The 21,075-nt window shown below is 39.7% G+C and overlaps 1 protein-coding gene across 3 annotated transcripts in view; it reads left to right on the forward strand.

The window, feature by feature from the left end:
- Positions 1 to 37: 37 nt before the first annotated feature.
- The window catches only part of LOC115525125 (prolylcarboxypeptidase), a 76,862-nt gene continuing 55,824 nt past the window's right edge, over positions 38 to 21,075 (forward strand). The window contains exons 1-2 of one of the 3 annotated variants that reach the window (XM_030332119.1): positions 38 to 61; positions 1,110 to 1,291. In XM_030332119.1, coding sequence (XP_030187979.1) covers positions 1,124 to 1,291 — 168 coding nt within the window. In that variant the 5' untranslated portion in view covers positions 38 to 61; positions 1,110 to 1,123. Of the gene's footprint in view, positions 62 to 90; positions 640 to 1,109; positions 1,292 to 21,075 lie in introns of those variants that run through there. The other 2 variants (XM_030332118.1, XM_030332122.1) reach the window with 2 other exon arrangements.

Genomic DNA, 21,075 nt, shown 5'->3' on the forward strand with positions numbered 1-21,075 from the left:
CCAATCAGAAGAAGGCGCCGCAGAGGGTGGAGATTGAACACCGCGTTCTGCGAGCATTCGGGTACGACCGTTTTCGTCGAATTGGGGGTAGAGAGATAGGGTTTGGCGAATGTTCTTCCCTGACTGGTGGGGTAGTGGCACAGTCTATAAAGCTGGTTTGGGGGGTAGCATAGGAATCTCAGGAAAGGGTGGTAGCACCTCTCCAATCGGGGTTCAGCAGGGTGACTGGAAGGAGGAGTGGTAGCTGGGCGAAAGGGGTTGGCGGCGCGGTGAAGACGGAAGGGAGGCTACCCGGAGCCGGGAGAAGAAAGGGGGGCGTATCCTGGGAGAAGGGCCCAGGACCAAGCGGGATTCGGGGGCTACCTGGGCGACTCCCGTTATGGGATGAGTTATGTAGGCAACATAGAAGTTTGGGGTGATTCATGAACAGAGAGTACCACAGGAGGTGGTTGGCTAACATACTGGAAGTGGGTGCAAGGAGCCAGACCGAGTGGTCTGCGAAGCTGTGCTCCATTGCCTCCTAAGTCACCCAGTGCAAGTCCCCACACTTCTCGGTATTTCAGTTTCTTCATCTGTAAATGGGAGTAGTAATCATACAGGACACACAAGATTGCTGCGCTGCTTGAGTTAAATGAGTTGGTATGTGTGCCATTATGCCTAGCGATAATAGTGACATGTAAAGAACGCTCAATAAATTGTCATGGTAGCTATTATTATTACCATTATATGGGGTTTACTGAGGGCAAGGGGTGTGGCAGTGGAATTGAGGCAGACAGGGCATGGCGGGGAAAGGTGGGCTTGGGGAGCGCTCAGGGAAAGGATGGGATTCCGGCAGTCAGGTAGGAGGGGTCCTGAGATGCTAAGGGCAGACTTGGAGTGTGATCGCAATTAAGGTGGACTCTAAAGAGAGAGACTGCACGGGAGGAAAATAGAAAAGTTGCGGCGCCTTCTGGGAAGCGGGCGGTGTGGTTTGCGTTACCAGGTTTGGGCTGTGTTGCTGTGGGGCAGAGTGGCTTTGGGTTTCACGGGGGAGGAGCCCATCTGCGGTGGGTGGAGCTTAGGACTCTAGCTCCCCGCATTTGCTGGTCTCGCTCCCACTCACTCTGCAGCTGCCACCCTGGCCATGGGGCGCCACACTGTCCTGCTCCTGCTCCTGGCTTTCCTGATGCTTCGGGAGGTCATCCCCGTACCGCTGGCCCTGAGGGCCCTCAGCACTCTGCACAGGTCAGCCAGCTTCACATCCCGCCCCGCTGTACCCACGAAGTACACGGTTCACTACCTCCAACAGAAGGTAAGGCGAGGCGGGGCGGGCGTGGGAGAAGACTGGGGCTTCCCAGTCCCCCTGGGGCTTCCCAGGTCACCGGGCCTAACCCACCCCAGCTGAGGCACCGGAGCCCACCCGGAGTTTCAGACCCCTGGTGCCTAGGACTTGTCTAATCTTGGGCTCACAGTTTCCAGAGGGTGGCACCAAGCCCCAGTTCTGTTTAAAATCTCTTCTCCCATTACCAGTACTTTAATATCAGCTCTGGGTCCAACTCTCTTCCGTAATTTGACTTCCCATCAAATTAAAATTATTTAATGCCAACTCAGGCTCCTACTGGTAGTGACAACCATCCTTTGTCCCAAAGCCGCCGTTAAGTACACACTTCCAATATCTTATTAGATAATATTTAGTATTCAGCCTAAAACACCAGTCTGTCATCTCATGCTCAGCTCAAAGTTGATTTTGTAGCCCTTTTGTTGAGAGTTGTTAACCTTTCCTTGGTGGCACAGTCCTTTAAGTATCTGACTCTTGATTTCAGCTCAGGTCATGATCTCAGGTTTGAGATGGAGCCCCACATCGGGCACTGTGCTGACAGCGTGAGCCTGCTTGGGATTCTCTGTTTCATTCTTTCTCTTTCTGCTCCTCCCCCACTCTCAAAATAAACTTAAAAAAAAAAAAGGTTTTTAACTTTTCCTATTTTCCATAAGACTGAACATTCATGTAACCCATACTTGTAAAGGAAGTTGTAGAGGTATGTCAGAATTTGACGGTCAGCATGGGGCTGGGGGTTAGCATTTATATGGTTCTGAAGATTGAGTTTAAAGTAGGCTTGATGCCTTTGTGTTGGCTGAAGTATGAGGCACTCTACAAGTCTGGATGGAAAAGTACATCCTGTGTGAAATGACAGGATCCCTTACAATTCTGTATTTCTGGGGGCCTGTGTAAAGGTAGGCAAAGATTTGGGAAAGTTTTAGATTAGAAAGAATGCAAGAGGGGCGCCTGGGTGGCGCAGTCGGTTGGGCATCCGACTTCAGCCAGGTCACGATCTCGCGGTCCGTGAGTTCGAGCCCCGCGTCAGGCTCTGGGCTGATGGCTCAGAGCCTGGAGCCTGTTTCCGATTCTGTGTCTCCTTCTCTCTCTGCCCCTCCCCCGTTCATGCTCTGCCTCTCTCTGTCCCCAAAATAAATAAAAACGTTGGAAAAAAAAAAATTAAAAAAAAAAAAAAAAGAAAGAATGCAAGAGTCTGAGGTTTGGCTTTTGGAGTAGCATAGATCAGCATTCCACTCTGCTAGCTCCGTGACCTTGGGAAGGATACAGTACCTCTCTGAACCCAGTTTCTTGATCTGGGGCTTTGGTGATGGTTGAATGAAAACAGATAACATGTCCCTAGCAGAATATCTGACCATGAGTAGACACTTTTTAAAGTTCGGCTTATTGACCTGTGTGAATTTTAATAGGAATTTGGGATAGAAGGGGTGCATGAATTTGTAACTGATAAGAAATGATTTTTAACCCGGAAATTTAAATTAGAGTTTCTGAGGAAGAGAAAGCATTTCAATTTCAGCAGCGACACCAGGAAACGGGCCTTTTTCTCAAGCAGCTCACTTAAATTCACTCTCTAGGCTATGACTTCCTCATTTACAAATTGAGCGGTTTGAACAAGGAATGACATGTTACACACTGTACTGAGGAAAATTTAGGGGTCTTTGGGAAGCTATCTCAGAGAGGTGGTAGGTGAAGGCCCAAGTGAGTGTGCTCCAGTAACCTCTCTCTCCCCGAACTCTTTGAGCCTGAACTTTATGCTTTGGTGTGTTTTATATATTTGTATTTTGTATACGACTATTTGCAGAGTTTCATCGGTAAAGTAAAATTGAAGGGAAACTATTGGAATGAGGGTGTCTGAAATCTCTTTAAAAATGATGAAAAAGAGAACTAGCAGCTGAAAAGGAACAAAAGGTGGGAGAGACCAAATGATCTGTGAGCACTTAATTTATATTCCTTCATTATAGATTACTTTTTTGACCACTTTACTGTTTAGAAACATAATTTAAGATCAGTTCTTTTTCCATTCTTGGTGGCTTGCAAAATCTGTTTGGCTTTACTCAGCCACCTTTGCCCTCTGGCTTAGCTTGTATTTTAGGACACAGATCCCACATGTTTATTTATTACTATAATAATAATATCCATTACATAAGTTCCAGTTGAATTTTATTTCATTTTTTGGAGAAAACTTCCACATATGTATTTATTGCATAATAATAGTTATAGTAGTTACCAATTCTGGACTGTAGATTTTTAGTTGGGACTTACCATGTCTGTATAAACTCAACTTGATTTTTTTTTTTTTTTTAGTTAGAGCACATGAAATATTTTTATGCCTTTTATTTTTTTCTTTTTTCAAGTTTTTATTTAAATTCCAGATGGTTAACGTACAGAGTAATTTTAGTTTCAGTATGCTTTTATGCCTTTTAAAAATAAATGTTATTATTATAACTGTAAGGCTCAGTTTTTATTCAAGGCTTAATTTTTATAAAACCTTGTAATGATTTTCTTTATCTGTAGTTATATCTGTCCAGTTGACAAAGCTATTCCCAGCTATCCTTATATGAACATAAGCTCCATTTATGGTCTGGGTAAAAACGCCTTAGGGGAGGCCTTTTCCTCTCCTTTGCCCCCCAACACACACATATACTTTTAGCAACATAGAATGTAGACTCAATTGAATTTTACAGTGGTTAAAAATTCTATCTGGCATACCATGTCTCTTCTCCTAAAGTTAAACTCATACCTGTATCCCAACTGAAATGTCCCCTCTTCTGTGAAGTGTTCTTCACTTTAGGGCAACTTAGTTGATCTTTTTTCGCTCTGCAGACTTATTATTTTGGTGTGTCCCCCATACCTAGATAGCACACTCTAGTACCCAGAGGAGCCCATAAAAATTATAAAGTACAAAATACATATTTGTGGAGGGAGTGAATGAATGACTATCCAAAAAAGCCTAAACAAGGCAAAGTCTGTCATCATTTAATTGACACAAATCACTTATTTTTATTTTCATCTTTTACTTCTATTCTTTACTAATTATTTTTTCTCTTCTTTCAGAGTCTTCAAATGTTGTTGATTTAGTAGGAATATTTGATTTCTTTTATCCGAAGTAACTGAATCGGGAGACCAGAGAAAGGATAGTACCTCACTTGTTCACATCCAGGCTTTGGGCACATGCGTGATGCCAGTGTTGTAAGGGACTCCTTGGAATCCATGGCTTGTGGTTACAATGTTTCCCTACTTCTCATTACTCTTCACCTCTCACCCAAGCCTGTCACAGTAGAATTTGAGTACTGAGAGCATTTTACTATGTGATGTACTGGGAAAAGGGAATGGGTCCTTTGAGGCTCTCATTTTCCTCAGTGGTGACTTAGGAAACAGTATTCATTGTATTAATCAGACTTCTCTACAGAAACAGAACCAATAGAATGTGTCTGTGTGTGTCTGTGTGTCTCTCTTTTCACAGAGATTGATTTATTTTAAGGAATTAGCTCATGTGATTATGGAGGCCTGGTAAGTTCAAAATGTACAGGGGAGGCTGGCAGGCTGGACACCCAGAGAAGAGTTGCAATTTGAGACCAAAGAGAGCCTACTTGTATAATTCCTTCTTGCTCAGGAGAGGTCAGTCTTTTTTTCTTTTTTTTTTTTTTTTTTTTTGCTATTCAGGCCCTCACCTGGTTGGATGAGGTCCACCGACATTATGGAGGGTAAATCTGCTTTATTCAAAGTCCAGTGATTTAAATGTTAATCCCCAAAAATATACCATCATAGAAACATCCAGAATGTTTGACCAAATATCTGGACCCTATAGCCCAGCCAAGTTGACATGTAAAATTAACCATCACTTCTACCAAGGTTGTTTTGAGGGCCAGATATGGTAACCCATGAAAGCACATGCACAGTGCCTAGAATATGGTAGGAACTTAAGGAAAGTAATAGAGTAGTGCTGGTTTCTTCCCCACTCTGTCCTAAAACCACACTCTCATAGTGTTATCATTTCAGATTGATCCAAATGCATGACCATTGTGGTAATGCCTCTTCTAGAAATTTAGTGGTCAGTCATCTATACTCAACTATTCCTATTTACTGACCAGTGTTTATGTTAGAATTCTGCATCTTCATGCAACATTAAGCTCATGGCCACTGACTTCTGCAAGGCCTTCACACAGCTCCTTCCTTGCCTGCTGTGAGGTAATCCCATCAGTGGGCTGAGCTATTTTTATTTGTTACAGCTTTACTTTCAGTTCCTACTCCAGGTTCTCCTTTCCCACTCATGTCACGGTGGCCCTAATGTCTAGTAAAATATTGCTCTTTTCCTCCTCTTCTTTTTAGTTTTTGCCCTCTTCTCTTCTTATTATTAATTGGTTCATCTGTTGATGGTTTCCCCTTACGGCCTGGACCACATGTCACAAATATTATATGAACTGATTTCTGTTTTTAATCATGGAATCAATGCCAGAAGTGGTCTTAGAGATCATGTCATCCATCCCTTAGATATGATGAAGTAACCTTGATCTAAATTATGGAGAGTCAGGAACTTGATAGAGATCGAATACCATACAAGTTTGATAACAAATTCTGTTTCTCTGAGCATCTATTTTTATAATCAGCAAGATGGGGATAATTATATTATTCATCTCACAGATTTGTTGTGAAATGAGCTAGTATGTGTAAAGGGCTTAAATAGCACAGTTTATATCACTTCACTCAATAAATGGTAAATATTTTTATTTTATCTTGTGGTTTCTTAATGCATGTGGCTTTAATCTACCCCCTCTCCACACAGAATATTTAAATCATCACTTAGCATACCTAAAATAGTTATTTTGTAAAATATGAAAATCTGTATGAACTTTTCAGTTACACAATAGTAATATATGCCTTTTTATCTGTGAGATATAATTTAATACACTTAGAAATAAGGCAAAGAAATTAACTCTTTCCTTGTTTGAAAAAATTTTCTTTTACATAAGACTGATAACGGAAAGCATATAAGCTATTTCTATTATTTTTTTCCTGTTCTATTTTGTGTTTTGGTAAATTGTGGAGGGGACAATATGACAGTGAATGCATTATTTTAGGTTTTTCAAGTATCTTCTCTTTTTGATACTAATACTAAATCTAACACTATCTTTCTTTTTTTTTTTTTTTTTTAATTTTTTTTTCAACGTTTATTTATTTTTGGGACAGAGAGAGACAGAGCATGAACGGGGGAGGGGCAGAGAGAGAGGGAGACACAGAATCGGAAGCAGGCTCCAGGCTCTGAGCCATCAGCCCAGAGCCTGACGCGGGGCTCGAACTCACGGACCGCGAGATCGTGACCTGGCTGAAGTCGGACGCTTAACCGACTGCGCCACCCAGGCGCCCCTCTAACACTATCTTTCTAATAGCTCTCAATGTTTTACTAGTTAATGCTAAAATGTAATTTCAGTAAAAATTAATTTTAAGGTTTTGCTCTGTCATATTTATGTCCCTCTGCAGCATATTACAAGGACTTTAAGTACTTAAACATTTTCAAAGTTTGGGTTCTAGTATCAACCAGACTTGTTACTAACTCATATAATGACCTGGGACAAGTTGCTTACCTCTAGATCTCAGTGTAAGGTCTCTTATGTAAGATAAGAGGATTCCATATGCAATCTGTGATACATGTGTCATTCTGTTCACTGAGTGCCTCCTGTCTGTATGGCCCTATATCAGGATCAGTGGGGATTTGAATACAGGTTGTGTTTTTTACCTTTGCCATTAATTGCATTTGGCACAGTAGACATGAACAATTTTTCCATCTGAACTTTGAATTAGACACAGACTCATATAAAGGGTTTTTTTTAATTAAAACTACTTAGCTATATGGGGCACCTGGGTGGCTCAGTCGGTTGAGCGTCTGACTTCAGCTCAGGTCATGACCTCGCTGTCGGTGAATTTGGGCCCCACATCGGGCTCTGTGCCGACAGCTCAGAGCCTGGAGCCTGTTTTAGATTCTGTGTTTCCCTCTCTCTCTGCCCCTCCCCCACTCACGCTCTGTCTCTGAAAAATGAACAAACCTTAAAAAAAATTTTTTTTAAATTACTTAGCTCTACAATTAACACAGTATTTATAACATAGAACACTATATTTATGATTTTTTTTTTTTAATTTTTTTTTTCAACGTTTATTTATTTTTGGGACAGAGAGAGAGACAGAGCATGAACGGGGGAGGGCCAGAGAGAGAGGGAGACACAGAATCGGAAACAGGCTCCAGGCTCTGAGCCATCAGCCCAGAGCCTGACACGGGGCTCGAACTCACGGACCGCGAGATCGTGACCTGGCTGAAGTCGGACGCTTAACCGACTGCGCCACCCAGGCGCCCCTATATTTATGATTTTGAAGTTTGCTTGGTTATGGGTGGATTGGAGAAGAAAGAAGAATCATAGGGAAGAAGAATACTTTGATGATATGTCTTATTTGTCTTCATATTCCTAGTGCATTGCACAGTGCCATCTACATAATAGTTCTTTTTTTTTTTTTAATGTTTATTTGTTTATTTGTTTTTGGGGGGAGGGCAACAGCAGGGGGAAGTAGAGAGAGAATCCCAAGCAGGCTCCATGCTATCACCATGGATCCCAATGTGGGGCTTGAACCCACAAGTCATGAGATCATGACCTGAGTTGGAATCAAGAGTTGGATGCTTAACTGATGAGCCACCCAGGTGTGCCTACATAATAGTTCTTAATAAAGATTTTCTTTGAATGGAAAAAATTGGCTAAAAATTAAAATGAATAAAGAGTAAGAGGAGAGAGAATAAAATGAAATGTGCAGTATATAAATGTCTAATGCACTGATAATACTAGTAATCTGCTACTGTTGATTGAAAACTTTATATGCCCTTGGTTTTTTGTTTTTGATTTTTTAAAGTTTATTTATTTATTTTGAGAGAGAAAGAGAGAGCGTAAGCAGGGGAGGGGCAGAAAGAGAGGGAGAGAGAATCCCAAGCAGGGTCCACACTGTCAACACAGAACCCAATATGGGGCTCTAACTCATGAACTGTGAGATCATGACTTAAGCAGAAATCATGAGTTGGACACTCAACCGACTGAGCCACCCAGGTGCCCCTTATATGCCTTAGGTTTTGAGTACTTAATAGACATTCATTTATTTAATTTCTATAGCAGTCCTATGAGGTAGATGCTATTATTATTCCACTTTATAGGTGAGAGAATGATCATACAGAAATGTTGAGTTACATGTTCAAGATGCACTGTCCCATTTTGTTTTTCTGAAAATAAACTCTAACGAGTTTCTAGTTCTAAAGTAAATGTTATAACCTTGCTTGTTATACTAGTTGGGATAGGATAGGTTATGCTGCTGTAGCAGAACTCCAAAAATTTAATGACTTAACCCCCCGAAAATTTATTACTCAAATTGTATTTCCATTGGGGTGAGCAGAGGGTTCCCTTATTACATTCACTTCAAGACTAAAGGACTTATGGAAGCTTCCTCTCAATATATACTTTCATGATCACCATAGCAGTGGAAAAAGAACATGAAATGATAATAAATGTTCCAGTCTGGAAATGGCACATTCATTTCATAATTCATTGGCCCAAACAGACTACATTGCTGCATCTGAGGACAGGGTGGGGAGACAAAAAATACTGATTCTGGAGTGCCTAGAAGGAGAAACAGCACTAATGACTACCATACTCATTCAGTCTCTTACCCACCCACCCATCCACCTACTTACTGTTCATCTAATTCCTTTTATATGTCAGGCACTGGACTAGGTCCCAGGAAGGCAGAGATGATTATATCCTGGAAGACCTCACATACTTGTTGGCCATTGCAGTCATACATACTTAAGCTTGTATCTGAAAAATATGGAAAAGGACTAATACATTTGTAATGTAGATTACTTCAAAAAGTCCCTGAAGTAAGGCTGGTCTACTTAATATTTTCTTGCTCAACTTACCCTTATCATGATAGTTCACTGACCTGATGTATATATACATTGGAGCATGTAGTAAATAAAGGAATTTATTTATTCATACTGTCATTCAGTAATTGAAAAAGATTGTTTTGCCGTTTTTTTTCATAATAAAGGAAACAAAATTGATATAGAGATTTATGTAAAAAATCTGATGTATGCTTTGTAAGTGTTCATCAAAGGGACAGTTTTGCATTGACAGTGTGTATGTGATTGGGGTGTTTATAAAATTTGGGTTTTTTAAAATATTTTTTATTATGATTCACAGTTTAAGAAGAGTCATAGTTGTTTATGAGCGGTGAATGAATAAACATTTATTGATTGTCTTATCTGGGCCAGGTATTATTTTAAACTCTTTTATATCCTACTTTTAATTATTACAATCACTTTTAAAAATAAATACTTTTTTGTGGGGTGCCTGGGTGGCTCAGTCGGTTGAGTGTCCGACTTCAGCTCAGGTCATGATCTCACAGTTCGTGGGTTCGAGCCCCGCATCAGGCTCTGTGCTGACCGCTTGCTCAGAGCCTGGAGCCTGCTTCAGATTCTGTGTCTCCTACTGTCTCTGCCCCTCCCTCATTCACGCTTTGTCTCACTCTGTTTCTCAAAAATAAATAAATGTAAAAAAAAAAATTAAAAATAAATAAAAATAAATAAAAATAAATACTTTTTTAAAGTTATTTATTTATTTTGAGACAGAGAGAGAGAACATGCAGAGGAGGGGCAGAGAGACGGGGGGAGAGAATCCCAAGCTGGCTCTGCCAACAGCACAGTCGGACTCAGTCTCATGAACCATGAGATCATTCAATCTTTACAACAACCCTGTGAGGTAGATATCATGCTCAATTTTAGAGGTGAAACTAGGAAGGTTCAGAAAAATCAAAAGAAGAAATATTCAAAATATCCCACTTGTCAATTTGCTGGTTTCTCAATCCCAAATTGTAAATGATTTATTATATATCCATAAAAGGGAATATTATTGTCTCTTGAAAATGGTGGCCTTGAAGTATATCTGGTAGTGTGGGGAGATGTTCATCAATTAATGATAAGTGAAAAAAGCAAAATAGAAAACTTGAATGTACAATGTGTTTCCAAATTCATTTACTCAATTTTTGTTAAGTTCCTACTTTTTGTAAGGCTCTTCTAGGCACTGGGGGAAGAGCATTCAAGGCATAGCAAAGAGTAAGTACAAAATCCCTAAGGTAGGTGTGTGCCTGGTGGGAACAACTACAAGCAGGCCAGTATGGCTGGAAAGATGTACCCAAGGAGAGAATAGTAGGGGATGAAGATAGTGAAGAGGAAAGAGAACATAAATACTTCACTAGCAGAGAAGGAAAGTAAATGGACTAGGAAAATGCAGTGTGATGCAGGCAGCTTTGAAGCCTCATACATATTAGACCATTTGACAGGCTGTGTGTTTCTCTAGCTACATTTACTTTCTTGGGTATGAGTGAGAAGTTGGTGGAAAGTTCTTTTTAGCCAGGATTATCCTTTTGCCAAATCAGTAAAAGAAAGTCAGAGAGAGACATGGGGACTGAGGGGCATATGCAAGGGAGTAATTTACTCATTGACCATGAAATTTAAGCCAAGTCAGAAAGGGAGTGAGGATGGGGTGAGGGACAGTAAAAGGTAGATTATATGAGGTTGAAGGTCCTCCTTGCTTCCTGCAGTGCTCCCTCTACTGTAGTCCCTATGGGTCACATTAATCACATCTCCTCCTATCAAACCACTTTTCTGCTCAGAGCCTGCAATGATTCCTTATTGTTTGCTTTATTTAGAATAAAATCCTGTAGCATTCAAGGCCTTCCACCTTGTGACCCCAACCCACCTTTCCAGTGTGTTAATCTATTCTTCACACACGCTCATTCTTTTCCTGTTTCCTTGCTTTAGCCCATATTGTTCCTTTGGCCTGGAGTACCTTTCCCAATGCTGTTCCTGCTTTACCAATCCCATCCATTTTTTAAGCCCCATCTCAGATACTGTCTGCCTCCTCCATGAGACATTTCTTAATATCCTGGAAAATGTGTGAAAGTCAAATCTTTGTTTGTACTTCTCTCATGACATGTGTCTTATTCTAGCCTTGCTTTAAAATCTTTTGTATCCTTGTCTTATTCGTTTTTAAAGCAGAAACTCTGTCTTGTATCCATAATCCTCTATAGAATGCTGCCCATAGTTTTACATAGTTTTTATAGTTTTATAGAGTATCATTTTTACAAATGCTTGTTGAATCTGTATCTTTCTCCCTCTCCCTTTTCCTGCTTCTCTACCTATTGAGGTAAGGGAGGGGTGTGTGTGTGTGTGTGTGTGTGTGTGTGTGTGTGCAGGGAGGGAAACAGTATAGAAACTTGATTCTCAACTGTCTAAATCCTTTTGGGAAACATTATAGAATGCCAGGCAAATAAAAACAGGCCCACTTCTTCACATTCTCTTATTTTCACGATCTGGAAGCTGTAGCTAGTTATCTGTACTGACCCTTCTCATATATGTACAGAGAAAGAATAGTGGGAGGGAGTGCAGCAATTTCTGTTTGCTCTTTCCGTTGTGTATGGGTGAGGGCCAGGGAAAGGGTAAAGGATGAAAACATTAGGAAAAATGTCCCCCTAAAGCTTACTTCTGTGGCAATTCTATACTGCCCATATTTATTAGAGAGCTAAGGTAAAAGGCAGTACTTTTTATGATTTGGGTTTGCATTTGCAAAAAGAAACCAATTAGCTATGTGTATTTGTAAATCCATACTTTCTATTACATATGTGTCAGTTCTAGGTTGCCACTCAGTGCTGTACGTGAAGAGGATCAGCTGTTGTGTCTCTGTCAAGCTCACAATGTTCTCTTTCCTGTTGCTCATGTTGTGGGGTCTGCCCACATGGGTTAGGAAAAGGCAGATTTATTAAAGTACAGTTTCCTTAGGAGCTTTCCCTGAGCAGCTCTTCAAGTTGGTTGTATGATACAGGGAAATATCATTCTCTTATAGCAGACAGGATATCTAACATTTATATGGTAAAACAGCACAGTTGTATGTTCATTCAGAAACATTTACTGGCTCTTCCTATGTGCCACGTGTTGTGTTAATAAATGGGGATAAGTGGAAAGCAAAGACAGACCTCATGAAGTTTACAGTTTAGTGGGAAAAAACACAATAACAAGTAATTACAAGTGGGACAACACATGCTTTAAGGAAGTAATTTGCTGTGGGATCTACGATGGAGTCCTGAGTCCTGAGTCTTGGGTATTAGAGAAACCTATAGGCAGCTATAGTATCACAGCAGAGACTGGGAAGCTGAGCAGGAGTTAGCCAGGAGAAGGGAGATGATTGAGATTTCTGTCCAGGTAGAGGGTGTATCATGTATAAGATCCTAAAATAGAAAAGAACAGTCTATGTTGGAGGAACTGAAAGTTCAGTAAGACTGGGAGAGGCAAGAGGTTGGCCCTCAACAGTGTGAGGACAGTATTGCCACTATTTCCATTTGCACACGCATGGTATGGGTACTCCTTCTCTGAATCTGTCATTGACTTTAAGAATATAACTTGGTGTTGAAGTGGTAAGGGGCAAAGCACTGCTCTGCTGACCAGAGTAAATGCATTCACCTTGTGACAGATACTGCATAAGTGTTCTTTTTTTGTTGTTGTTGTTATTTCTTTATTTATTATATGAAATTTATTGTCAAATTAGTTTCCATACAACATCCAGTGCTCATCCCAAAAGAAACATAAGTGTTCTTAATATATTTATCTTCCACTTTGCAAGGAGGTACTACCTTTCTTTTTACAGAGAAATAAAGGGCTCAGAGGTAAAGTAATATGTCTGTGATCACATAGCTAATAAGTGGTAGTACCAGGATTTAAACTGAGCTCTGTTGAAATCAGAGCTCTTGATCGATGTTGTTTCTGTACTAACTGTATTTCTGGAATAGACAGAAGTTTGTGTAACTCATGGCCTTAATTAGAGATAGTGTGGAAGTCACATTAAAAAAAATTTTTTTAATGTTTATTTATTTTTGAGAGAGACAGTGTGAGTGGGGGAGGGGCAGAGAGAGAGAGGGAGACAGAGGATCTGAAGCAGGCTCTGAGCTCTCAGCACAGAGATAATGACCTGAGCAGATATGATAACTAACTGAGCCACCCAGGTGCCCTGGCAGTCACATTTGTTAAGGAAATCTAGATTAAACAGTAATAAAGTAGAATAAAAGGAATCTTAATTCTCTAGCACTAGGTTGGTTAATTTTGGAGAGAAAAAAATCATAATGGAGGTTTTAATAATACAGAACTTTCTTCTGACTTGGCTTTTGTGTTACAGAAAGAATACTTTTACATGAATGGGCTTTAAATAAATGAACCATGTTAACAGGAGAAGGGAACTATGAAACCATCTAAGATATAGACTGTGAGGTATTTGTGGGTGGCTCTATACATTCTAGACTAAAGGATGTTAAGAGACCTCCACTGATGATCCCAAAAAAGGTACTATCCAAGGAAATAAAGGAGGAGACTAAAGTGGTAGGTCAGGAGTGAGGTCACTGCTTTAGAAATTGTCCCTATAAATTTGTACAGTTTACCCTAATTCCATTAAGGAAGCCTCCTTTTTAAGCTTTCCCAACAGTCTGTGTACAAAATTGGCCTTGGAGTATGTTGAAGTTCACGTAAATGTTCCTCATCTATGCTGCATGGACTGGTCACTGCTATATATTCATCTTCTACTCCACTTGAATGTTCCTCTCTTTTCCAGTAACTCAAAGGAACAGAGGTCACCCTTTGGCACTTGGCTTTTGAAAGTCTTCCTTGATTAGAAAGTCAAATTCAGGGGTGCCTGGGTTGATTGAGCATCTGACTCTTGATTTCGTCTGGGGTCATTTCGTCCCAGGGTTGTGGGATTGAATCCCGCTCTGGGCTCTATGCTGAGCTTAGAGCCTGCTTGGAGTTCTCTCTCTGTCTTTCTCTGTCTCCTTCTCACTTTGCCCCTCTCTTCTGCTCTGCTTTCTCTCTCTAAAATAAAATAAAAGAAGGCACCTGGGTAGCTCAGTCGTTTGAGTGTCCAGCTCTGGTTTAGGTCATGATCTCATGGTTCGTGGGTTCAAGCCCTGCATCGGACTCTGTGCTGACAGTTCAGAGCCTAGAGCCTGCTTTGGATTCTGTGTCCCCCCTCTCTCTCTGCCCCTCCCCTGCTCATGCTTTGTCTCTTCCTGTCTCTCAAAAGTGAATAAAGATTAAAAAATTTTAAGGGGGAGGGGTAAAAAAAAAAATAAAATAAAAGAAATTAAAAAAAAAAAAGTTCAGTTAACCAGACCTAGGTATTTTGTTTTCTATAAAAGCCTGGATGGTAGTCTCATCTTTAAATGTGGTGCTTAGAATGATACTGTTATTCTTCTGTTTAATAAAGTGTTATTATTTTAAAGAATATTAGACTGAAAATTTAAGCTAATACCTTTACTTTTATGAGAAACCTGGCTGTTTGAATCATGATTGTAATTCTATTATTCTGATACCTTAGAGGAAATAAGTAGTGCTTTGAGATGTGGATTTATAATCTTCAGCATATGAGGTGATGAAAGTGATGTCACAGATTATTTTAAAATTCTTTAGAAGTGGATATTCAGTCATGTTTTATTTCTGTGATACATACTTTTCCTCAGAGCTATACAATTCATACAGTGATGAATGTGTACTAAAGGTGTATTGTACTGTCACAGGACTGGATTGAAAGTCAAAAGCAGAAACATATCACATATCAGGCCACATGATATTTGGTGTGTAAGGGGCTCTTACTGTCATCAAGTCATTGCTTTTTTGCTGTCTTCAGTTCCATGATAACTGCAAGTTTTTTTCTTAATTTCACTTTGCAAGGTCATATTGTTTTAAGTGGTGAAACCAATGTTGCACTCTGTATGTTAACTAACTAGGATCTAAATAAAAATTTGAAAAGAAAAAAATAACTGTTTTAAGTGAATAGTCAGAACAAATTGCTAAAGTTTTAATGTCACAATTTCTTTCTCATATGTAGTACTATTAAACACATAACATACCATTGTAGATGTTTGTGTGTGTATTTGGCAGTGGTTTCAGACTGGGGAGGTGAATGCTAATAAAATATACTCTACAAAATGTCCTAGTAATACATCAAGCTCTGACTTCATGCAGCTCCTTGCTAGGCACTCTCATGCATGCATTACCCAACTTAATCAACATAAGACCTCTCTAAGATAGGCAGTATTTTTTCATTTTACGTACAAGAACACAAGCCCAAAGACATGAAGTCACTTGTTCAAATTCAAATAGCTCTGGTAGTTGGCAGAACCGGTACTCAAACCCAGATCTGTCTGCAAATTCCTTTCTCTTTCTGCAACGTCACAGGACATTCATTTATGGTTTTCTGGAGGTGCGGGGGGAAACAGTTTTTGAAAGATATGCTTGGTGCTGGTCAGATTTTATTAGTGCAAAAGCAAGTGTCTGCGTGTGTGTGTGCATTTAAACCTTGCCACACACTGGTATTTTTTATTAAGTTTTCCTGGTGGTGTATGACTGCAGGTTTGGCCAGCATCATTGTGATTTAATAACCTAATTTAAACAAGGAACTACAACCCAAACAATGGCTCTGATTCAGCTCAGAGGAAAGTGAGGAAGTACTTGTTATCATTTGTCAGTGAATTCTTATTTTTATGCAGTTTGAACCATGGGTCACACTGCAGACACTATCCTTTAAAACTGTCGGAAACCTTTGTCATTTCCTGAGCACTGATGGCCTCTTCCTTGGAGGGAGCTGCTCATGCAACAATTTCAGAAAGCAGTGATGATGACTCCCTTCTCCTCCGCCTACGATGCTTCCTTTCTCTTAAACAATTAGCTTTAAATGACAATGACTGGTGAGGGTAGTGCAGACCCAAACAGGCTTTTTGTTTGCCTTTTTATATAGTGTGATTTCTAGAAAATGACCACAGTTTAAAAGAGAAGAGAATTAATATTTGCTGACCACCTCTCCATGATCTCTTCAAGGGCAGCAACCTTGGGTCTCATTCATCTGTGGATCTGGGAGGGTGCAGTACCAAGCTCTGTACATGTGGAGCTGAGCTGATAGAATGACACTGCATGTCATGTCCTCTGTTATTGAAAACATTAATTGCAAATAAACATTAGGCAAGGTATAGAAGAGCCTATTGCTGTTACTTACATACACCCAGTGCTTTGGTTCATCTCTGAAGAATTTGAATGTAACATGATGAAATGAATATTGGCTAAGATGCTTGGAGACTTACTCTCCAAAAAATATGGATCACGGTTTTTAAAGATTTCCAAAAGGGCTTTTTGCAGTTAAATTCTGTAACATTGCCAAACCCTTTTCTTGGTTTGAATTTATAGTCATTTATCTATAGTCTCTGTTCTCCAGATGATCTTTCTCCATTTCATACTCCAGCCAAGCATATACATACATTTACTCTTTCCTGTTGGTATTCCTCTGAAGATCTATTCTTTAAATACTTCTTTGATCTTCAAGACATCTGGCTTGTTTAGCACTTGCTTGTTCCTTCTGTTATAAAATATTCCCCTCCAGGAAGCCCTTGTTAATTGGAAAAGGAGTGAAGTCTTCTGCTGTTTTTTTGCTTCTGTTTCACACTCCAATTCATTCACTGCCCTTTGCTCATCTTTGCTTACACACATCTAACAAGTGCAGGCAACTCTAGTTGATTTGTGAATTCCATGTGCTTTGTTTTTATTTATTTATTTTTAATTTTTTTAATGTTTATTTTTGAGAGAGAGAGAGAGAGCGTGCATGAGGCAGGGGGAGGGGCATAGAGAAAGAGGGAGACACAGAATCTGAGCTGTCAGCCCAGGCTCTGAGCTGTCAGCACAGAGCTCAATGCGGGGCGTGAACTCACAAACCACGAGATCATGACCTGAGCTGAAGTCGGATGCTCAACCCACTGAGTCATCCATGCACCCCAATGTGCTTTATTATTTTTCATTTATTTTATTCATTTTAATTTTTTTTAATGTTTATTCATTTTTGAGAGACATCGTGTGAGCAGGGGAGGGGCAGACAGAGAAGGGAGACACAGAATCCAAAGCACGCTCCAGGCTCTCAGCTATTAGCACAGAGCCTGATGCAGGGCTTGAACTCAGGAGCTGTAAGATCATGACCTGAGCCGAAATTGGACGCTTAACCGAGTGAGCCACATAGGACCCCATAATGTGCTTTATTTTTAAATTCCAAACTGACTGACCTCATGCCTCCCAGGATATGTTGGTTTCCCCATTCCTTGCTCAGCTAGTGTAGGCTTAGACAAAACAAATGAGTTTTAGGATCAGCCTTTAAAAACATAATCAGAGAAGTAAATCTGCTAGAAAAGAATCTCTAATATTTATTCTATAGTTATTTATTATTGACACTGTGTGCCAAGTATTACACATCGGTCACTTCATTGTTTTGTACACACTGTGTGTGTGTACACAGTGTTTTGTACACACACTATGCTGGGATGTGACTCACACAGTACTGGTATCTCTCTACTCGAAATGGTTTGTCTTCCTCCTTTCTCTGCCTGGCATTCTTGTACATCTTTCCTGGCTCAGGTCTTATATATCACCTTATCTGTGAAACTTTATTTCTCTTTATTTCTCTTCTCAAGCTGGGTATTGACTACTGTTCCCTTTGTGTCCTCCATTGTACTTTATAAATGCTTCTTTTGTACTCAGTTACTCTGGATTGCAATGATTTGTTTATATGTTGGTCTCCGTATAAGGATGTGAGTAGCCTGAGTGCTGGGACCACACCTATCAGTGTATCCACAGTGTATGCCCTCAACAATGGTTTAAATGAGTAACTGACCCAACCTGAGGTGATTTCTCCCTTTTCTGAATGCTGTTAACACTTGCTTTTATTTTATATTTTGTCTAGTACTACCAATATGGTATAGACTCTGTCCAATCAGAACAGAAACTGATCATAGAACTGAGGGTTCTTGCAGTGCTGTGGGTTGGTTCTTTAGACCTGAGGTCTGGAGAAGGAACTGGGACAGCAGGATTGGTGGGCATAGAATGGGGGCAGACATCACTCAAGTTACTAAGATAATTATTTGCCAACTGGTATAGAAGGATTTCAATATTATAATAACTGGCTGAGTATCAGCCTTGGTTCTTCCAAGTAGTAAGTGCCTCAAGAATAGTATGCTGCTTATACTGGATAATATCCCTTATATGGATACCTAAGTGCAATTGAGAGGTATGGGTGTTCAAAGCAAGTTAAACTTTAATAACAAGTATTAATGTCATTATATAACATTCCCTTCTAAAACTCCTTTGATTTTTTTCACATTACTATTAATGGCACTAATCTCCTGGTCATCCAGGATTAGAGTATTTTGGAATCATCTGATTCCTTCACTTTCACCTCTACACCAGACCAGAGTCCACTTAACCATCAAGACTCTTCCATGATTCCTTCTTAGTTCATGCCACTTACTTTGCATGTTCAGGGTTATTAGCTTTTTTCTACCCACACAACTCCAAGCTAAACTATTACAGTAGCCTCCTCAGTCCCTTTGTTCTATCAGCCTCAGTCCAGGCCAGCTGGCACTGTGTTTTTTTCTCCCCTCCTCTTTTCTAATCTAGATCTTTACTGGGCCCTGCTTAAACCCCACCTCCTCAGGGAAACCTTCAATTGACTCAGCTTAGTATCAGCTATCTTTCCCTGGGCTCCCAGAATACTTATTGTCTGTAGCATTCATTAACTATGCATTAACTGTCTGAAATGGCTCTTGTTGCCTGAACTGTAATTATATCTTGGAATGTGATTTAACAGGTAGTTATCTCTCAGGTAGAAAGCATACTTGCCCTAGATTTAATATCCCCACAGGGGCATAATGGTTCAGAACATTTAGAGTTTTAAAATTTCCTGATTGACATAATTTCAAATTCTGTAGACAGGCTGCTGAATAGCATGCAATTCTGTTTAAAAGAAATGCTGACTGTGACCTGCTAACTTCAGTTTATAACCCACGAATGGATCACAACCTCCTTTTTATGAAACACTAATGTAGACTATATGGGCTCTACAAAGATAGATGTTTCTCCTATAATGGAGAGGTAAGGCCTGGAAGCAAAAATCTTTACTAGGTTGTATGTAAATTATTGCAAGAGAGATATATAGCACAAGATTTCGGAGGAAGGAGAATTGCATGGTGATAACTACTTCCTATTGTAGGAAGATTCTGTTTGGGAGAAAAGGGACGTGGTATTTCTTAGAGATTTTCCCTTGATAGTTAAATCATTCTTTTCAGAGTTTTTTTTTTTTTTTCCAAGGGCCTGTAGGAATAATATACATCCATTTCTTCTTTCTTTAAAAATATTTTTAATGTTTATTTTTGAGAGAGAGAGAGAGGGACAGAGAGACAGAGCTTGAGCAGTGGAGGGGCAGAGAGAGACGGAGACAGAATCCAAAGCAGGCTCCAGGCTCGACACAGGGCTCAAACTTACAAACCTTGAGATCATGACCTGAGCCAAAGTTGGATGCTTAACCAACTGAGCCCCCAGGTGCCCCTCCTTCCACTTTCTTTAAATTTTTATTTCATTTCCAGTATTATTAATGTACAGTGTTATATTAGTTTCAGGTGTACAATTTATTTTTTAGATGGTACCACAATTCCACACATTACTCAGCGGCCATTATGATAAGTTTACTCTTAATCCCCTTCACCTATTCACCCGTTGCCCCACTTACCTCCCCTCTTGTTACCATCAGTTTGTTCTCTAAGAGTCTACTTTTTTTTTAAGTTTATTTATTTATTTTGAGAGTAAGGGAGAGAGTGAGAGAGAGAGAGAGAGAGAGTGAGTGAGCATAGGGAGAGAGACAAAGAGGGAGAGAGAGAAAATCCCAAGCAGGCTCTGCACTGTCAGCATGGAGCCTGACATGGGGCTTGAGCCCACAAACCGTGAGATCATGATCTGAGCCGAAACCAAGAGGCAAAAGCTTAACTAACTGAGCCACCCAAGTGCCCCAAGAGTCTACTTTTTGATTGCTTCTTTTCTTCTTTGTTGTTTTGTTTCTTAAATTCTGCATATGAGTGAAATTTAATGGTATTTGTCTTTCTCTGACTGACTTATTTCTCTTAGCATTATATTTTCAAGATCTATCCGTTTTGTTACAAATGGCAAGATTTTTTTTTATGGCTAAGACTATATGTGTGTGTGTGTATATATATATATATATATAAATACATATATATATGTGTGTGTATATACATATATGTATATATACATATATATACATATATATGTGTGTGTATATACATATATATACGTATGTATATATACGTATATATACATATATATGTGTGTGTATATACATATATATATATATATATATATATATATACACACACACACACATACATACACACACCACATCTTCTTTATCCATTCATCTATCCATGGACATTTGGGTTGCTTCCATAATTTGGCTATTATAAATAGTACTGCAGTAAATGTAGGGGTGCATACATCTTTTGAATTAGTGTTTTCTTATTCTTTGGGTAAATACTCAGGGAATTACTGGATTAGATGGTTATTCTATTGTTAATTTTTTTAGAAATCTCTACTGTTTTGTACAGTGGCTGCACCAGTTTGCATTCCTGCCAATAGTGCAAAAAGTTTCCCTTTTCTCCACATGCTCACTATCACTTGTTTCTTCCGTTTTTGATTTTAGTCATTCTGATAGGTATAAGGTGATATTGTGGTCTTGATTTGCATTTCCCTGGTGATGAGTGGTGTTGAGCATCTTTTCATGTGTCTTTTGGCCATTGGATGTCTTTTTTGGAGAAAT

The sequence above is a fragment of the Lynx canadensis genome, chromosome D1 (genome assembly GCF_007474595.2).
Source record: "Lynx canadensis isolate LIC74 chromosome D1, mLynCan4.pri.v2, whole genome shotgun sequence".
NCBI lineage: Eukaryota > Metazoa > Chordata > Mammalia > Carnivora > Felidae > Lynx > Lynx canadensis.